This window comes from Rhagoletis zephyria, unplaced genomic scaffold, assembly GCF_001687245.7.
Source record: "Rhagoletis zephyria isolate East Lansing unplaced genomic scaffold, Rhagoletis_zephyria_1.1 Rzeph_scaffold_07728, whole genome shotgun sequence".
In the NCBI taxonomy this organism is placed as follows: Eukaryota; Metazoa; Arthropoda; class Insecta; order Diptera; family Tephritidae; genus Rhagoletis; species Rhagoletis zephyria.
In genome coordinates this window covers 1-18932 of record NW_016164810.1, presented here as the reverse complement: position 1 = coordinate 18932, position 18932 = coordinate 1, and the positions used below count along the sequence as shown (strand labels likewise).

The 18932-nt window shown below is 33.9% G+C and overlaps 2 protein-coding genes across 2 annotated transcripts in view; one reads left to right on the top strand and one right to left on the bottom strand.

Annotated features, from left to right (window-relative positions):
• LOC108374449 (farnesol dehydrogenase) overlaps nucleotides 1-2273 on the bottom strand; it is a 7894-nt gene extending 5621 nt beyond the window's left edge. The window contains exon 1 of the mRNA XM_017630426.1: nucleotides 1695-2273. Within this exon, the coding sequence (XP_017485915.1) occupies nucleotides 1695-2273 (579 nt within the window). The remainder of the gene's footprint in view (nucleotides 1-1694) is intronic.
• A 444-nt stretch (nucleotides 2274-2717) lies between these two features.
• On the top strand, nucleotides 2718-6015 carry LOC108374450 (farnesol dehydrogenase). Its single transcript, XM_017630427.1, has 3 exons — nucleotides 2718-3320; nucleotides 5641-5778; nucleotides 5850-6015. The coding sequence occupies exons 1-3, from the start codon at nucleotides 2745-2747 to the stop codon at nucleotides 5889-5891; spliced, it is 756 nt and encodes a 251-aa protein (XP_017485916.1). The 5' UTR covers nucleotides 2718-2744; the 3' UTR covers nucleotides 5892-6015.
• Nucleotides 6016-18932: the final 12917 nt, after the last annotated feature.

Sequence of the window (18932 nt, the reverse complement as noted above, 5' to 3'; positions counted from 1 at the left end):
AACAGTTTTTTTCGAAACTGCGTTTTTCACAGATTTTGGTAGGATGTATTAAACTTAAATAAAACTTTTAAAGTGTTAGTACCAGAGCGATTTTTGGCTGCAAATTCCAGGTGAGTTTATTCAATTGGCCAAGTTGTTTTGAAAATCTTTAGTAAAAGTGTGTTTTCTTGGTTAGTAGGTTTTGGAAGCTGTGCCTGTTGACCTCGACTTTAACAACCGTTACATAGTCGTCGCTTCTGTGGTTTCCAAGGAAATTATTGCACAGCGCTACAAAACTCTTCCATGCACGTTTTTCTACAGAGCTTAGCTTGTTCAAAAAGCCCACGTCGCTCATAATTTTACGAATTTGAGGTCCTATGAAAATACCAAAAAATCATAACAAGAGATAGAACCGATGAAAAAGTAGCAGATGAGAGAATAAAAAAATTAATAAAACGAGTCTTTATTTTCAAAAATCGGATGAAATTTTATTGAGATATTGAAACAAAATTTGTGAAAAAATTCTATTTTTGTCGATACGACTCAAAAATGTTTGCTTGACCTTTTTTTTTAATTTGACATTTTCTATGATCGCAAAGTATGGATTTGAACACGTGCAAGGGCTTTGCAAGACTGCTAGAATACCCCTATAGTTTCATATATCCTAGCTTTAAATGCAGTGGTGGTAGGACAACATTTTCAGCTATAACCAATAGGGCGTTTAAAACGTTTTTCCCACCTATTTGATGCGGCTCGCGGGATCGCCATACTTTGAAATCATAGACAATGTGAAATTAAAAAAAAAATTGTCATGCAAACATTTTTGAGTTGTAGAGCCAAAAATAAAATTTTTTCAAAAATTTTGTTTTCATAAAAAGTTGACTAACTCAGTAAACTTTTATCCGATTTTTGAAAATAAACGTTCATTTTACTCATTATTAAATTTAGTTTTACAATCAATTTAGGACTATCATGGTTTTCTTATAAAATAGTGCGTAAAAACCACACCGAAATTGAAAAAATGCAAAAAAAAAGTAAAAAATAAATTTTTGCTGGGTAAATACACACAGATGTCATAAGGTTTCTTCATTCACATATATATCATTCTAAAGGCCTAAGTTTCTTCTTTTTAACCCGGCAATAAACTGAAATTCGCTTCGTAATCAACTAAGTTGCAGGCTTATAAGTGCACAAAAGTGCGAAAACCGGGTTTTTAACGGTAAATCAAAATTTTCGGGGTGTTTGGCGAATTTCATATTTCGATTCTTGTTTCACTCAAAGAGACCTACCAGAAAATATACATAACTTCCCGGGTTTTTTTTAGTGCAGCACAGTGTAATCGATCTTTTAACAAGAAAGAAAAAAATAACTAAGAATGTTTATTATTTTCTGACTTGTTTCAGTAAAATAATTCTTTGAATACACACTTTTTTAAAAATAGTATTCAAAAGGGAGTAAAAATGATCTCAAAATGTTCCCCTTTTTACTACATTAGTTGATATGGAAGTTTCTGTATGTCTAAGTATGTATGTACATATGCTTTCGCCACCCAAGGACAAATTGTATTTTTTTTCGGAGTTTTTGTACCACCTTCTGACAAAAACGTTATTGGTTGGTCTTTCATCATCCTGTCCTCATAGGTAAGTATGTTTAAATAAAAAAAGTTATGTGCTTAATGCCTAATATACATACATACATATTCGCCTTCAACTCACCGTTATTCGTACGCGTGTTTTGTGTCGCTGAAATTCTTGTCGATAAATTTCGTTCATCGCTCGTAAAGCGAACTTCGTTGCCGGATATATATTCAATGATGGCAAATCTGGTCCCAAATTAGGTACCTGTAATCCAGCTACACTATTAATAATCACTACATGACCCTCAATATTGCGTTCACGCATCGAATTGAAAGCCTCGCGTGTACAAAAAATGGTGCCCAACAGATTCGTATCGATGGTGGCGCGTATCTCGTTCGTATTTTGTGCCCTACTTAGCTCTGTAGTCGCTATAATACCGGCATTATTCACCAGTATATCAACACCGGCGCCAAGCCTCTGTTCGGTCCATTTAAACGCATCCCGCACACTTTCCTCACGCGTGATGTCACATTTGTAGGAGTGCAAATTGGAGCGCACTCGAGTTGGCAATTCTTGTTGGAGTTGCGCGATCCGCTCCTGGCGACGAGCTAGCCCCACAACAACACAACCAGCGCAGACCAATGCTTTGGCACAAGCGGCACCGATGCCGCTGCTGGCACCAGTTACCATAGCAACTTTGCCTTGCCAACGCTCCATGCTGAATGCGACTGCAAACGCTAATGATTTGGCATAGAGATATGTAATGATTGCAAGCGGCAGAAGCCCAATAAGCGCAACTGGTAATCGATATTGCGAAAAATTGGATCAACTGTCATCTTTGTATATATCCATGTACATTAAGCCGTATCACGACATATGAAAGTAAAAAAGTTGATCGTGTTATAGCAAAAAACGCGATTTAGCGGAAGCCTAAAAAAAATTTTACAGCCAAAATTTTTTCTCGACATAACTATTCAAATAAAACTAACACACGCTAATTATTTTTTTTCGTGATACGCCTTAATGTACATATGTATGTGCATCCAAAAGCATAAAGAGGTATCTACATACGCAAATACATACAAATATAAATATTAAAATATTCACTCGTAGCAAAATGAACGACAATGCAATGCACTTGCTATTCAGTTGCCAGGCAGCTGTCTTTTAAAGCACTCTCAAAATCTAATGGAACGTTGGCAAGGTAAATTGGCGGTGGTCACTGGCGCTAGCGGTGGCATTGGTGCCGCTTGTGCCCGTGCATTGGTTATAGCAGGTCTTCGTGTGGTCGGCCTCGCACGTCGTGAAGCTAAGCTGCAGGAGCTGAAGCAAAGTTTGCCACCAGCACTGCAGCCCCAATTTATTCCACGCCGCTGCGATGTCTCTAAAGAGGATCAAGTTATAGCGGCATTTGATTGGACTGAACGCATGTTGGGTGGTGCAGATGTTTTGCTCAACAATGCTGGTATTACGCGTGAGACGGAACTGGTGGCTGACAATAACACGGAGAAGATACGCCAGGTAATTGATACCAATGTAATGGCGGTGTTGTGGTGTACTCGTGAAGTCTTCCGAGGCATGCTGAAGCGTGGCAATGAGGGCCATATTTTGATCATCAATAGCATTGCGGGACAACAAGTGTTGAATTTTATCGATGTGCTACCGAGCTTCAATATATATCCGGCGACTAAGTTTGCCATAACAGCCATGACGGAAACGTATCGACAAGAATTTCAGTTGCACAAAAGCAAGGTCCGAGTAACGGTGAGTTTGTGATAGCGCACATAATCACACTCATAGCAGCACCGTAAGCTTTTTATTTATGTACAATTGTATCTACATATGAATATTCAGCAGGGCTGGGAATATTCGTTCATATCTAGTTCATATCCTTTAATTTGGCTATCCGGGTATCGAATATCTGGCTAATATCCGTTGATTTTTTCATCAGGACATGTAGTTAATATCCGAATATTCTGATACTCAGATTTTTAATCAGATATTCGCATATCCGGATATTAAAAAAACCAGATAGAACTCCCAGCCGTAATGTACAGTATTGCTCTTAACTTTTTTGACTTAAACTATATTCAATATGCTTATCTTATAGCTAAATCTGCCAGAAGCACCTTAAAGTTGAATATTTTTCATTTATTCATTATTTTTTGAGAAAATTAGTTATCACTCTTGGCCAAGTCCTATTTATTTATAAATATGTATAATACTCGTAACTAACGTAACGTAAAAAGTTGACAGTCCTTAGTATTTTAATTTGGGTCGTGAACCGGTTTTGAACCAGGAACCCGATTTTTTCTACTAATTAACTTAACCATTAACCGAACCGACATTTTGCACGAATGTTTCACCTGAAACGAAAACCGAACCACTTATTATAAAGGTTAAATGTTGGTTTCGACCAATTCTAATATACATATATACTTTCCACTTTACTTTCGTTAAATATGGCAATACCCTGTTTGTATTTTTTTTGCGACATTTTTTGCGTATGACATAAATTTTACATCGTCCTCTTTATGCCAGAAGCATGAATGTGGAAATTTACCAATTTTGAGTTATTAGGTTGGCTTGATTGACCTCTGGATGTTCGATGTCATACCAAAACCCAGAATACCATGCATACTACACATTTTACAATGTCAACTACATGAATGTAGGGCTGCCATAAGCCTGAACCAATCGACCAGGACACTTAAAATCCAGATCAAAAACGAAGGTACAAGTGAGAATTGTGCCAATATATTCCTTATAAGTACAGTTGCTTTGTGACACAATCCGTAGATAGTACATACAGTCAGTGTCAAAAATATAAATACGCTGACGTTTCTTTCTTTATATTCTCCATACCAATTTTTTCTTATTTTTAACCGACCAAAGAGGAGGTTATCAGTTCGTCGGAATATTTTTTTTTTTAATTTTTATTTATTTTTTTATTTTTTATTTATTTTTATTTTTTATTTATTTCTTTTTTATGTATGTTACCGCATAACTTTGGACTACGTCAACCGATTTCGATAATTTTTTTTTGCATCGGAAAGGTAGTGTCTCATACTAATCTGGTTTAGATCCGATCATTGGATCATGAAATATATGTATACATACATATATTTTTTTTATGAGAATTGAAGTCGGTTTTTTTTTGAAAATTCCTTGTTTTTGTTCAATATAGTTCTTGCAACAGAAAACACCAGCAGAATAAATTTTTTCAATTTCATATAGAACTCGACAAAAATTCAAGAAATCCAAAAAAATTTTCATCAAAATTTTCAGTTTTGTAGGCCATTAAATTTTGGTATGATAAGGTGCATGTCTCAAGTGTGTTTTCTTCTATATAAAAATAAATTGTTTAAATACAATTTTTCTAAGAAATGGAATTGAAAAGTTGAAAATTTTGATTAAAATTCTTTTGTATCTGTTGAATTTTCCCTCTTGACATTTTGAGGATTTGCACATATCGATTGCTGAGTGGAAGATCGACCTATCTCGGCAGCCAGTTCGTAAACGCCCTATCTCAAAAAACTTTTCAAGAACGCCCTATTTCAGAATTTTGTTGAAAAACATCCTATCTCAGAATTTGGTTCAAAAACGCCCTATCCCACTTCAAAATGTATTGAAAATGTGCTGATGAATCTTTTTACCGGCTTCCGACCATCAAATTATGGTGGTGCACAAGTCGATAATTTCTTGGTAGTCGGTAAACCGCACTCACACGAATGCATACGAAGTATTTCAGCTGTGTTTATTTTATGAAAAATAAAAAAAAAAGTTTTTGGCATTCGTTGTTAATTTTTCCATCAAACACGTAACGAAACAACTGTTGATAACAATTTTTGCAGATTCAGACACAATAAGCCAAAAAAGGGCTTTCACAGCTATGCAGCTATTTGGTTGAACTATCGTGTGGATACCCCTATTGTAAATGCCCATAACTGTCATTCAAGCTACATGCTACATATATGCTAAACCTATATTTACATACATTTCATCAGAAACTGCTTTATATTTATTAACAAAATCTTAAACATACTCTATTTCGTTTTCTGCTTAACCTTGTCACCTACCAAAGGGTATCTGCCCAGGTGCCGTCAACACAAACATATTTCCTGAGGAAATTCATTTCTATGTCAAACATATGGCGCGCCTGGAGCCAGAAAATATAGCCGATGCGGTTTTGTTTGCACTGCGTACGCCGCCTCACGTACAGGTGGGTAGCTGAAATTTTATGATTTTATTTCAACGAAATAAATATATAATATGCGGTTATTAATTTTTTAGATACACGAAATCACTTTAAAACCAATGGGAGAAATATTTTAATAAATATGTATGTGTAAAAAAAAATTAAAATATTTATTGGAGAAACAAACAAAAAAAAAACATATGTACTTACTTTTCTTTGTCACTTTAAATAATACATGTAATAAATATATGTACCTAAAAACCTACATGCATACACATTTACACGCAAGGCGAATTCTCATACAAGGTGATAGCAGGAGTATGTATTGAATGCGCCTGGTTTCACGAATCTATCGTTTCTTTTCCGCAGAAAATGCATGAAATGTTGCCAAATATGCATATACGTAAAAACCAACAAAATTGCCGAAAATATGCAAAATAGGCTTTTTCAAGCATTTGCATATTTTTACCTGCCCTGATCATAAATAATAACTACTGTCATTGTTTTCGTGTACAAATAAATTTAGCATTATTTCCAATAAATAAAACCAACTTGACGTTCAGTTGAAAACCAAGGTAGTCTCTATATTCTTGTTTCTTAACTTAGCATCTAATTTGAAAACCCAGCATTTTTAACAAAAGCGGGAGTGTTTTTGCTAAAAAAGCTAGCTTTAAAAATTAAATTTTAAGCTCCTTCTACCTCTACGGAAAGATTCTCATAAAAATTTTCTTCTGGCTAATTGTTATTACTAGATATATAGACCTTAATCGGAGGCTAACTTCGAAAAACGGAGAAATTACTTGTTTTACTTATGACTCAGTCTCTTAAAAAAAAGTTGGTTTGGTCCAAAATCCAGCCGAGTGCTGCACAGTGTAATCGTTAGACTTGCCTCCGGTAATTCATTAAATTTTGTTTTGGCGGTCGCGTTGAGAAGATTGAGTTCCTCAGTAAGTTAATTTGATTTAACAGTATTAAAATTGACATTAACCATTGCCTCCGTCGTAATTTTATTTTTTATTTCTGCTTTATTTAAGTGAAATCTAATAGGAGTGCAAAGTCATAAATGTATTTTACATAACCTTCAAATAAAGTTACATACATACATATGCACACACATGTGGAGGCAATTCGTCGTCGATATATTATGTCATAACTAATTTGAAGCAGTAAATCAGTCGTGGAAAATGTATAAGTAGGAAAAAAAAAATATAAATTAATCAATAAGCTGAAACGATTTATAATCAATTTAGGGAGGTTGGGAAAATAAAACCAACTTACATATAGAAATGATTTGAAATCGATTTTGTAATTTTACCTGTTATTAACTATTCTCCTTTATTGTCGCTGTAACCGCCTAAGCGATTTTGGCCGAGTCTAAAACAGCACACCAGTCGTTTCTCTTCTGTGCCAATTGGAAATGTCAAGTGAAGCCAAGTTCCTCTCCACCTGCTCTTTCCAACGCAGAGGAGGCCTTCCTCTTCCTCTGTTACCAGCATCGCGATCCGCGTTGAATACTTTCAGTGTTGGAATATTTCTGTACATTCGAACGACATCAAAAGGAGAATTCATATAAGTGGTCTTACCAGTGCTTCTAATTTCAACTGATTGTCAAAATGATTTGTTTGTTGTAAATTTGTTTTTTGTGCTGATTATCAACGAGCGAATAATTTGTTAGAGCAAATTTTTGTTTTTGGGCTGTCGTTACCACCTTATATAAATTCGCCTTGAACGACATGATCTCGATCGAAACTCCAAGATCCGCCTCATTAGATGTCGTCACTGTCCATGCCTCCGCGCCATACACCAGCACAGGCATGATGAGTGACTTATAGAGTTTGATTTTTGTACTACGTGGGATGACTTTACTTACACCACCAGACCCATTCGCTTTGCTTCTCTAGCTAATCCCGAGAAGGCATATCATGTCGCTGTCGTCGGCATACGGCAGATCAGTTCTGTGGCTCTTATTATCTTCAACATCAGATTAAAGAGATCACGCGAAAGGGAGTCACCTTGTCTGAAATCTCGGATCGAAGAGGTCCTTCCCATTTCTGACGGAGCTGGTGGTATTTCTTAACGTCATTTTACACAGCCGTATTAGTTTCGCGGGGATACTGAATCCAGACATCGCGGCATAAAGACAACTTCTTTTTGTGCTGTCGAAAGCGGCTTTGAAATCGACAAATATATGGTATGTGTCGATTCTATTATCGCAGGCTTTTTCCAAGATTTGGCGTATTGATGTGGTCTATGGTGGATTTGTCGACGGCTGTGGTGTAGTGGTAAGCAGTGCGCGCTTGCACTCCGCAATGTCTGGCTTCAAGACCTGTTCAAAGCAACATCGCAAAAAATATAGAAAAAAGGTTTTTTCTTAACAGCGGTCGTCCCTTGGCAGGCAATGGCAAACCTCCGAGTGTATTTCTGCCATGAAAAACAGCTTCTCATAAAAATACAATCGCCGTTCGGAGCCGGCGTAAAACTGTAGGTCCCTCCTCTTTGTGTGACAACATCAAGTCGCACGCCACAAATCAGAGGAGAAGCTCCGCCAAACACTAACATATGTGTAAGCGCCAATCTCTTATTCTATTATTATGGTGGACTTGCCAGGTCTAAACCCACACTGATAGGGCTCAATCGTTCGTTGACGGTGCGCTTCGGTTTGTAGCACATTATTAAGCCAGCCTCCCGACTTGAGCAATTATTCCATACGAGTTTTCTTTTTTAATTCCTGAAACGAGCCCCTGGTTCAAAGCCAAAAAAAACCTTTTGTATTACCAATCCTAGGGTGCAACCGCTGAACTGAACCAATCAAATTTTTCGCCCAGTTCACGTCACTGCTTTTGAAAAATATTCGTTTGATCGATTCTTCTCACAAACAAGTTGCACTCGAACTCACATACCAACAACATACAAATTGCAAGAAAAGGAACAACAACAACTGTATTCGCAATAACCATTGCTGCTGTCAATGAATCAATTGCTGTTACTCCTCGATAAGTTGGAAATGCTGCGCTGAAGACAACAATCTTAGTTGCTCCACCAGCTTAGACCAATTGAACGCGCCATAAAAAATGTGGACAAGCAACTGACAGCGCGGTTCGACAGCGCGATCATCACAGCCGTCTAGCGCCTGCTCAGCGCGCATTACACCAAAACTGGAATTTTTAAATGGTAAATGTTAAAAAGTAAGAGGTGAAGTCAGCTGTGCTGCTGCTGCTGCGGCTGCTGCTGCTAGCTACGTTAACGTTGCTGCTGGCTTATTTTATTGGTAGCCAGATGATTTTCTTGGTTTGGTTGTTTCTTGAATGGTGCACTTTCAGTTCGTTTCGAGCTTTGTGCTGAGTCGGTTTAGTGTGAATTGGCGAGAGTGTAAATTCATCGTTGTTAGTTGCAGTGACCGTTGCAGTTTGACTTGGCGTTTTTTAAATTGCTTACGTACTTATTCTTGACGCTTTGCTTTTGTTCTGATCCGTTTGCAAGCAAGGAGCGGCGCGTGAAATTTTCGCTATCGTATTACCTACCTACCTATGTACATACATATGTACGTACCTTTCATCGCGCAGCCGTAGCCGCTAACGTGTGTGGGGTGTTCTGCTCCGCTAATTGGCAACAAGTACAATTAACAATATTGTTTACTATTAATTTACGCTGTTACACACTGTGTTGTGGCAATTTATTGTACACTAGTTTTTTAATATATATATTTTTTTTGCTTCCACTGTTCTTGATTTGCGTGCACTTGTCGTCAATGTGAACAAACAATTGAGCTGTTGTAAATTGCAGCAAAGGTATTGAAAGAAAATTTAAAAAATGTGAAATTTGAGTTGAACATTGTAACGATTCGCGTAAAAGTGTAAACCTGTAATGTCAGAATAGAAAAACAAAACAATATCTGTAAAAAGACGTTAACGTCAGCAACTTATCTGACAGCGTTAGTAAGTGCAACGATACTTAACCACAAATATACATCATACAAACCCTTGTGGCCAGCTGATTAAGTGAAGTGACATTTTGACTTGTTTTGGCTATTTTTCTTTTGTTTGTTCGTACAAAAATTATGAAAATTCAACAAACTTTAACAAATTGCAACCGAAAATTTCAACTTTTTATTCAGAATTTTTAGAAAAATTTTGGGTAAGCAGTTTTGTAGTTCGTTAAATTTTAGTAGGTTAAAGTGCAAATTTCAAGACGCTAGAAAATCGCGTTGATTTTTAATAATTTTTTTGGCTGACGGTGTTGTGCGTTTTCTTCCATATAAAATATGCTCGACAATTTCATTCGTATGGGTGCCTAGCACCATCTAAAAAATCTAAATAAAAAGTTTATAATTTTTGGGTGCAAATGTTGAAGTTTATTGAACTTTCTTAATTTTTGCAAGAAGTTTGAAATGTGGATTTATGTGGCGTTGGTTAGGTAAAGTGCTAAACTTTAATAAAAAAATGTAAACATTAAAAAAAAAACAAAAGGACAATAGCAAAACCAAGTCAAACTGTCACTTGACTTAATCAGCTGACCACAAGTGTAGGTATATACATACAAATATAGTATATACCAATCCCTATATAGAGATGCAGTAACTAACGATTTTCTCGTGAATGATTTTCTCAATAGGCATTAGTGTGGTGCGCTTGTAATAAATAACGTTAGTGCACGTTTGTGTTTTGTTGCCGGCAACTGATGGTACATACGTACATACATACATATGTACGTAGTTGATTGAAGAAATTGCACGGCAACGATTTTCCCCTGCCGGTGAAAAGTATCGCTGCTGCAGCCTATAACTAAGCACATTACTATCTTCTCTCATGACTACGAAGATCGCCGGGTATTGCTGCTGACGATCGAGATACCTGCTGTGCTGTTGCTGCTGTGGTTGCATATACATAGTATGCACATACCTACATACATACTTAGTACAATAAGTAACTCACGTTATTGTTGTTGTGCTGCTACCGGATTGCAATGTGCGCGCTGAAGTAGAAAGTTGCCGTCAACCGCATTGTTGTTGACTTTTTTTTTTAAATTTTCGCGTTTCTTTGTTGTTTTGATATTATTTTATATTCCATAGTTGTATTTATGCAAATATGTATGCACATGTTCATACAAATATGGTCTAAAATATTAAATTAAAAAAAAAAAAAAAACTCATTGCCATTGAAGGAAAAATTACTCGCTTTTTTCGCACTTAACGCACTTCTAAAAACTAAAAGAAACATTTTGTTTTTGTGCAAAATTCCTTGACATTTAATTGAGAGAAAAAGAAAGTGTTTGAAAATAAAAAATTGTAACGGTATATAGTGAAGAAAAATTCAAGTTTTGTAGGAGACTAGTGATTTCTACATGGAAATTGCTTTTGCAAAAAATCTTTGACGTTAGATTCGAAGATAGATCGTTCATAGAAACAAGCCACAAAATGTCGGATATTTATTATTGCAGTAATAGTAAGGTGAGTGCAATCTGGATGATTAATATATTTTTTGAAATAAATGACACAAAGTTTTTGAAAAAAAAAAATTATGGAAATCGAAAAAAAAACTTAAAAAAATCCCACTGTTCAATACTGTATTAATTTTATCTATGGACCAGGGGCCGAAAAAAAAACCTTAAATATCACGATTTTTATTTTTAGATCATTTTTGCGATTAAGAATAACCGTTAGATTTGAATTTTTAGTTATTCCGTCAAATTTAATCGTTATTTTGCGATTTCTATTTTTCGATTAAAAATAATAATTATTTTGAATTTTTAGTTCTTTAGGTAATTTTTAACAGTTGTAATGAACACTGCGTTTGTATGACCGATTTAAATCTTTTATGATCTTCAAAATTACATCTGAAAATAACGGTTATAATAGGATCGAAAAAAATCAAAAATAACGATAAAAAAATTGATCGAAAAAAAATTAAAAAAACACATTATTCTAATTTGCAAACATAAAAATCATAAAATAACTAATAAATTTGATACAAAATATAGAAATAAAATTTCAGCAATAAAATTATGATTTTCTTTATACAGAAAAATCATAACCGTTACGGTCACTGTCATAGGCACTCAAAATTTATGCCCATATTTTTAAAATTCTAAGGGTCGTTTTCTGAAGTAACCTTTAACTTTAAAGCTCATTTTATATTTAAAGGTTGGATTAAAAATAAAGCTGTGTCTAAAGTTAAGCATTTATATTATCGGTTTTTGATGTATGTAAGAAACGCAATTTTGCAGTAGCTTAAAACTTCCACTTTATTATACTAAAGTTTAATGGGCTACAAAACTGCATACTCAAAAAAACCCCAAAAAAATTAAAAAATTTTTTTAAAATTTTTTCCTCGTCCCGTTCTCGGGATATTTGGAAAACTATTAAATCGATTTGTTTTTAGTTTTGTGTTTTACATTACATTACGTGTTTCACAGTGTTATTGATGTCTTTTCTGAAATTTTCTGTGTTCAAGTGTTGAGGGAAATTCGCAATCTAGCTTGTGGTGTCAAGAACACCATCTTCGTTTTTTTAATTTTGGTCCAGAATTGCGTCAATAAGAAGATAACTTTCAGTCATTTCCGTACAGCCGTTGTGTTCTGGTCCCATTTCAGGTTTTCGCAGGGACCGTAACGGTTATGATCTTTATAATACAAATTATAATTTAGCCGTTAAAAGTTGATTCATATTTTTCCAATAAAAGTTTACCATTATTTTACGATTTTTATGCCTTTGATAAAGAATAATAATTTTTAAATCTTTTATTTTTTAAATCATACAAGATTTAAAACGGTTTCTTTTATGTTTGCAGGTGGCCTTATAGGCTTTGTGACGCACTGTTTGTGTACATAATAAATAAGTTGTGATTGAGAGTCAGTGTGGCTCTCTTTTAAGGGGTATAATGTTAAAAATATAAACAAACGAACGCACCATTTTTCAAATTTGACATTCATGAGGGCAATGTGAAATTCAATCACACTTTGTAAAATACATTTTGGGCATAGCTAATTTATAAATTTTTTCCCTTACCTGAAGTACCAACAAATGTAGCATAGAGAGGATGATATAATATATATCATATACATAAATTGTTTATAAGAATATAGCACATTATACGTGTAAGTCCGAGTTTAACATTTTATATAAATTAAAAAAAAAAAAAAAATGGCAACAGAGGGGTGCGCTATCCTAATGAATAAGTTAGTAATAATTTCGGATATGCCGTTTTGTAGCCCACTAAATTTTATTAAAAGAAAGTTCAAGTTTCAAGTGGCTGTAAAATAGTGTTGGTTTTTGAAAATTTTTTCTTTTTGTTAACGGTGCATTTTCTTAAACACATTTTATGCCCCTTTTTTAACTTTTTTCATTGATTTTTTTCTGAAAACGATGTGCCAAAGCTTTATCCTGATTTCTAAAAGTGAGAGCTTTTGTCCCTTTCCTGGTTCGTCATCGACATTTCCCTCTTAAGGAATATGCGTAGATGACCTTTTGATAGAAGGCACATTTAAAATTTAAATATTTGGCCGCTTCTTTATCCTTTTATTAGTTAACTTTAGATCAATGAATCAGATCCACATTTTTGGCGTCAGTTTTGACAATTGCATTCAAGAAAGAAGTCTTATATTGAGCACATAACAACTTTTACTTTTAAAGCTATTATTATTTGCCTAGTTAGGTATACAGGCTACTGTAAGTTGTTGCACTTTCTACGATTTGCTTGAATAATTTTTGTCCATCACAGTTGACTTCACGCATACCTTGTCAACCATTCAAATAAATAAATTTGCTAGATTTTGCTAAAAAAAAAAAAAAATTATTTGAAATTATTCATGCAAATGAAGAAACTGCTGATCAACATAAATGGTGCCATGCGACTAAGCTGTAATTCATAAACATCAATGATCGGTTGTTAATACATACCCATCAAGTAGTGGAAACTCTTGCATAGTCAAAGGGATTTAGCCGAATCCATTTCATTTCCACCATCAATTGCTACCTATAAGATTGAGAGGGAATCCGTGACTATGGTGAACTGGAATGTAGTAAGTCTACTTTGAGTTGATCGGATTTAAACCGAATTAGAATGGGACAACCTGGGAGGTAACACCTTTCCTTTAAAAAAAGAATTATAGAAATCAGTTTACGTGGTCCAAAGTTATGCGGTTACATACATAAAAGAAATATTTATATATTCCGACGAATTGATAACCTTTTCCTTTTTGTGAAGTCGGTTAAAAATGAAGATAGATGGCTGCAATTTTGCCACAAATATGTTTTTTGGGACCGACAACGAACTTTTTATATGGGACCGAAAAAAAAACAAAATATTTGTTTTATTTGAAACAGACTAATGTACATACATACTTGTTTTAGCACATTCATTTTATTCATTATCCTAAAATTTAGCAAAGTTACTTACTAGCCTACTGCACAAACAGGAAAATTTATGACTGCAGAAAAATTTGACTTTATAAATTTATAAATGAACATAAATTCATTATATTTTGCACGCTTACTTACAAAAATATGTATCTATGTACATATATGAATGTATGCCAATAAAAAATTATAATTGGCACTTAAGCCATTAATAAAAAATTATAAGTGTTCAAATACCAACACCACAAATATTGCATTAATTATAACAGTTAAGATTAAATGCAGTGAAATTACAATGTATACTACTATGCATGCCTATATATGTACATATGTACATAGCTATGTATGCATGTATGTAAGTGCATAAGTGCATAAGTGCTTTCGTAAATTAATGCTTAAGGGCTTTTCATACTTAATGATCGTATGTGGTATTTGAAACATGATATGTATGTATGTACATACATATGTATGTATAATTTAGTGCAGTATTGCTTATTGCATAAGTTGCGTAAGTTTACATCTTAATGTGGCTCTCAAGTAACGGTTATCAGACACATATTACATATTGCGTATACATATGTACATTAGAGCGGTCCAAAAATGCATGCAAAAAAGAAAAATCCGAATATTTATGCTCTCACCCCCTATATATCAAAAAATACCCCTTTTTTATTTTGAAATCAAAAAATATTTAGAGGTCCCTCAAAGTGCTAAAAATTATTCCATGTATTTGATATGATATGATATGATCATTTACTACTTATGTATGAAATTTTTTTTGTAGAAATGGTATGGAATATTTTTCCAAGGAAAAACTCTGTTTACCTTCAGGAGACTTCCAATAATAACACCCAATTGCTTATTTCTCAATTCTTTAATACTAACGATATTTTATATATTAAAGAATGGTTAAATAAACAATTGGGTGTTATTATTGGAAGTCTCCTGAAGAGAAATAGACTTTTCCGATCGAAAAATATTAACTTTCGAGAATTCTAGACCATTTTTTACGAAAAATAGTTTTTTTCCCCATATTAAATACATGGGAAATTTTGAGCACTTTGAGCGACCTCTAAATATTTTTGATTTCGAAAAAAAAAAAACAAGAGTATATTTTTTTAGAACAATCCTAGGGGTGAGAGCATTAAAATTGCTACTTTACTTATTTTGGACCAACTTAATGTACAAACATACATAGGATTTCATACATACTTATCTTTATATACTATACATATCTACCCACCATGCAAAACATGAGAAATAGGCAACAATCGTCAATGGCAACAAATTGGCGACTCACCGGTTTATTGCTGTGGTGACAAATCGGCCACATCATTTCTTTCATGTCAACTTTGGAATAAATAAGTTATCAAAAATTCCTAAACTTATAAATTTCGCTTCGATAGTATTATCCAAAATCGTCTAATTTTTACCAGGGACAGAATTGAAAAAATAGGAAGCCCCATAGGGAAAGAAAGAAATTTCTGTTTCTATATAAGTTCCAATTTTGTATACAAAAAATAATTGAAGTATTAAAAAGAATACAATTATTCCAAATATCGCCTGAAGCGATAAGAAAATGACTCATTCAGGTAATAAGAAAACGATTCGCCCAGGCGAGTTTCCTTCGGCGGACGTTTTAGAGCGACTGGTAATAGGAAATCGACACGATGGCAATATTACCGGCAACAAAAATTGTTTGGTGGGTATATATGATTAGCTGTATGCCTATGGGCAAATACATTAAAAGTATGCCGTTAATTTTCCGGTTACGAAGAAGAAAAAAATAAAAAAAAACATTACTTTTCCTTTTCAAAAAATCATTTACATTAAAAAAAATATAAATATAAATAGGTATGTATAGATATATTAAAAATCTAAAATGTTTCTATTAATGAATTTAAAAGCGCATACTTATTTGACGCGAGTCATACTTATGTATAAATATATGTACATATGTGTGTCTGCATACCAAATATTAATCTTCGAAATTTTCTCCAACGTCACTGATAGACTGACTGACAGCTCGGCTGACTAAAGTGACACAAATGATGCTCCGCATCGATCAATAATGATTACGTTGATGTTTTTAATGATGGTAACTTCCATCTTGCTGCTGCAGGTTGTTTGTTTGTTGTTAATGTTATTTTTGCTATAATTATTATTTTCGTTTTCACGTTTTGTTTGCGCCATTGTTATGTATGTACTTTGGGTGCGACTGAGTGTGGTGGCATGAGTGAAAGTGCAACCGTTATAATGAGCCTGTAATCGAGTCAATATACAAAATTATGTACGAATATAAAAGCTAAACATTCATATTGTTTGTACTTACATATGTCAAAGTGTATGTGCGCACCAAAGTCATTAATATAATTTAAATTTTTATAAAATTCAATAATGTGCATACAACTGAAAACAAGAGTTGAAGTTTACGTTGCGAAAAGCGAGAGTTCGTCGTTATGAAAAGAAAAACTTAAATCACAAGCCGCATAACTCTTAACGGTTTGTTTTTTTTTTAACTTTTTATAAAACAAAATAAGCCTTTTGTCGCCATATAACAAAAAAGTGACTTAAAAAAAAAAAAAATCTTTCTTCTCATTGGAAGGCCTCATATCCGTTACCAACTACTCATTTGCATAGCTTGACTCGAATGTAAAATATATCTTATTGTATATACATAGGCACATACTTACATTTGCATTTTAAAACAAATGTCTAACCTTGTATTGGTGGTCCCTACCGAACGTACGTACATATGTGCGTGTGTGCGTGTGTGCCTTTCGCGCTGCTGCCAACACATTTGTCATTGCAATTATTGTTTGTATTTTATTGTAATTTTTTATGGCTTTGTTTATTTGGTCTTGCCCATTGTTCTCCCTTATTTCCGTGGGATTAACACCGTTTCTTTAAAAACGCATTTTCCATTTTTTTTTTGTCGTTGAAGTGTTGCTTAAATTTTAATACATAGTAATTTTAAATTTTCAGCGCCAACGGTGCAAGTGTTTTACTGCTCGGAGGTGGTTTGGTAGCATGTGAGAATCGGCGCAAGGTTTCTTTTTTATTTTGCCGCTTAAAAATTAACTGAGAAAAACTTCACTTTTGATAGATTGGGTGAACAAATTTTGGGGGCATTCGAAAATGTTTGAACAAGAATTTCGGCTATTTCCATTAACACATTTCATATATTCAGCGTTGCATTAAAATGAAAATTTAAAAAATTACAAAAACGAATCGAATGCTTAAGTCTCAAATTCAAGAGCCAGAGTATTTTTTAACTTTTCCTTTTGATTACAGTTTGCTGTGAACTTAGGTATTTTTCAAGGTTCACAAATAAATGCTCAGCAATTAAATAGTATGAATTTCGTATCTAGTTGCCCTGGGTTTGAAAATCCTCTGAAGAAGTTATATTTTTTCTAGGATGATTCATACTATGTCAGTCGAACTTTAGGGTGAATAAAGAAGACATAATTATACGCGGTTTTGCATTTTGCTGATACGCGGTTTTGTACTTTAAATGACGATATGTATGTCCTTAAGCTCTGGAATCGTCTAGGGACTATTAACATAGACCATATTTTTCACTTAGCCCCAGAGAAGGAAGGCCATTTGACTTTGTTATTTTTCGTGAGATAAGACGTCCGCAATAGGGCCATTGCTTGATGCGCTGTGTGGCAAGTGGCACCATCCTCTTGAAACCACATGTCCATGTCATCTAGTTGCGACCAAAAAAGTTTGTTATCATATTATGATAATGTTCACCGTTCAGCGGTATCATTTTTGAAGAAGTTAGGTCCGTTGACTCCGCCAGCCCAAAAACCACACCAAACAGTGACCCGTTGTGGATCCAAACTTTTTTTCTGTCTGGAATGACATGTGGATTTTCAGTCACGTCGAATTATTTTTTGCCGGGCTTTGAAGTTTTGAGGTAATATATAAAAAATGCTTATAAAATCCACAAATTTATTTATTTATCTACATATATATTAATATGCTAATATAAATTTTGTCTTCGATCGTTTGGCGATTCTACCTAGCCGATTTCAAAACCAAGAACACCATTGGAAAGGTAATTTTCTGTAGATGAGGATAATTTTTATGGTCGAAAATTATGGCCAACATCGTCGTTTAAAAATTCCCAAATTTGTGTATGGTTGTTGTTGTTCAATTTGAGCTATTTTTGCGTTTTGTTTTACTTCGTATTTGAAATTAAACTTTGTAATAAAGATAGCTATGAAGATGAGGAAAGAAATGATAACGATGAAGACAAAAAAGAGAAGGCAAAAGTCAACATAAAGACGAAAATGGAGACAATGTGAAAGACATACGAATTTGGGTAACTGAAAGAGTAAAAAAATTAATTGAAATTTTTCGATAGGAATCGAAATAAATTCAGTCATAAAAGTTACCGAAATTTATCGATTCATCGAAGTTTATAGTTAACGAAATTTTTCGAGTTATCCATACTTATTGAGTTATAGTAACCTACCGAATTATTCAAATTGATCAATATTTATTGAGTTGTCGAAATTTATAGACACAGAAACTTAGTTGGCGAAATTTACGAAAAGTCATCGAGCTATAAAAATTTATGGGATTATCGAAATTTGTCAATGTAAAGAAATTTATTAAGGCATCGATATTTATTAAATTATCATTATTTATAGACTTAACGAAATTTATCAAATTATCGTAATGCATCGAGTTATTTCAACTTACAGAGTTATGGATAATTATTGATCTACTGAAATTTGCCGATTAATCGAATCGAAGTACATATATGGAATTTTTAAAATATATCGATTTATCGAAATTTCAAGGTTATATA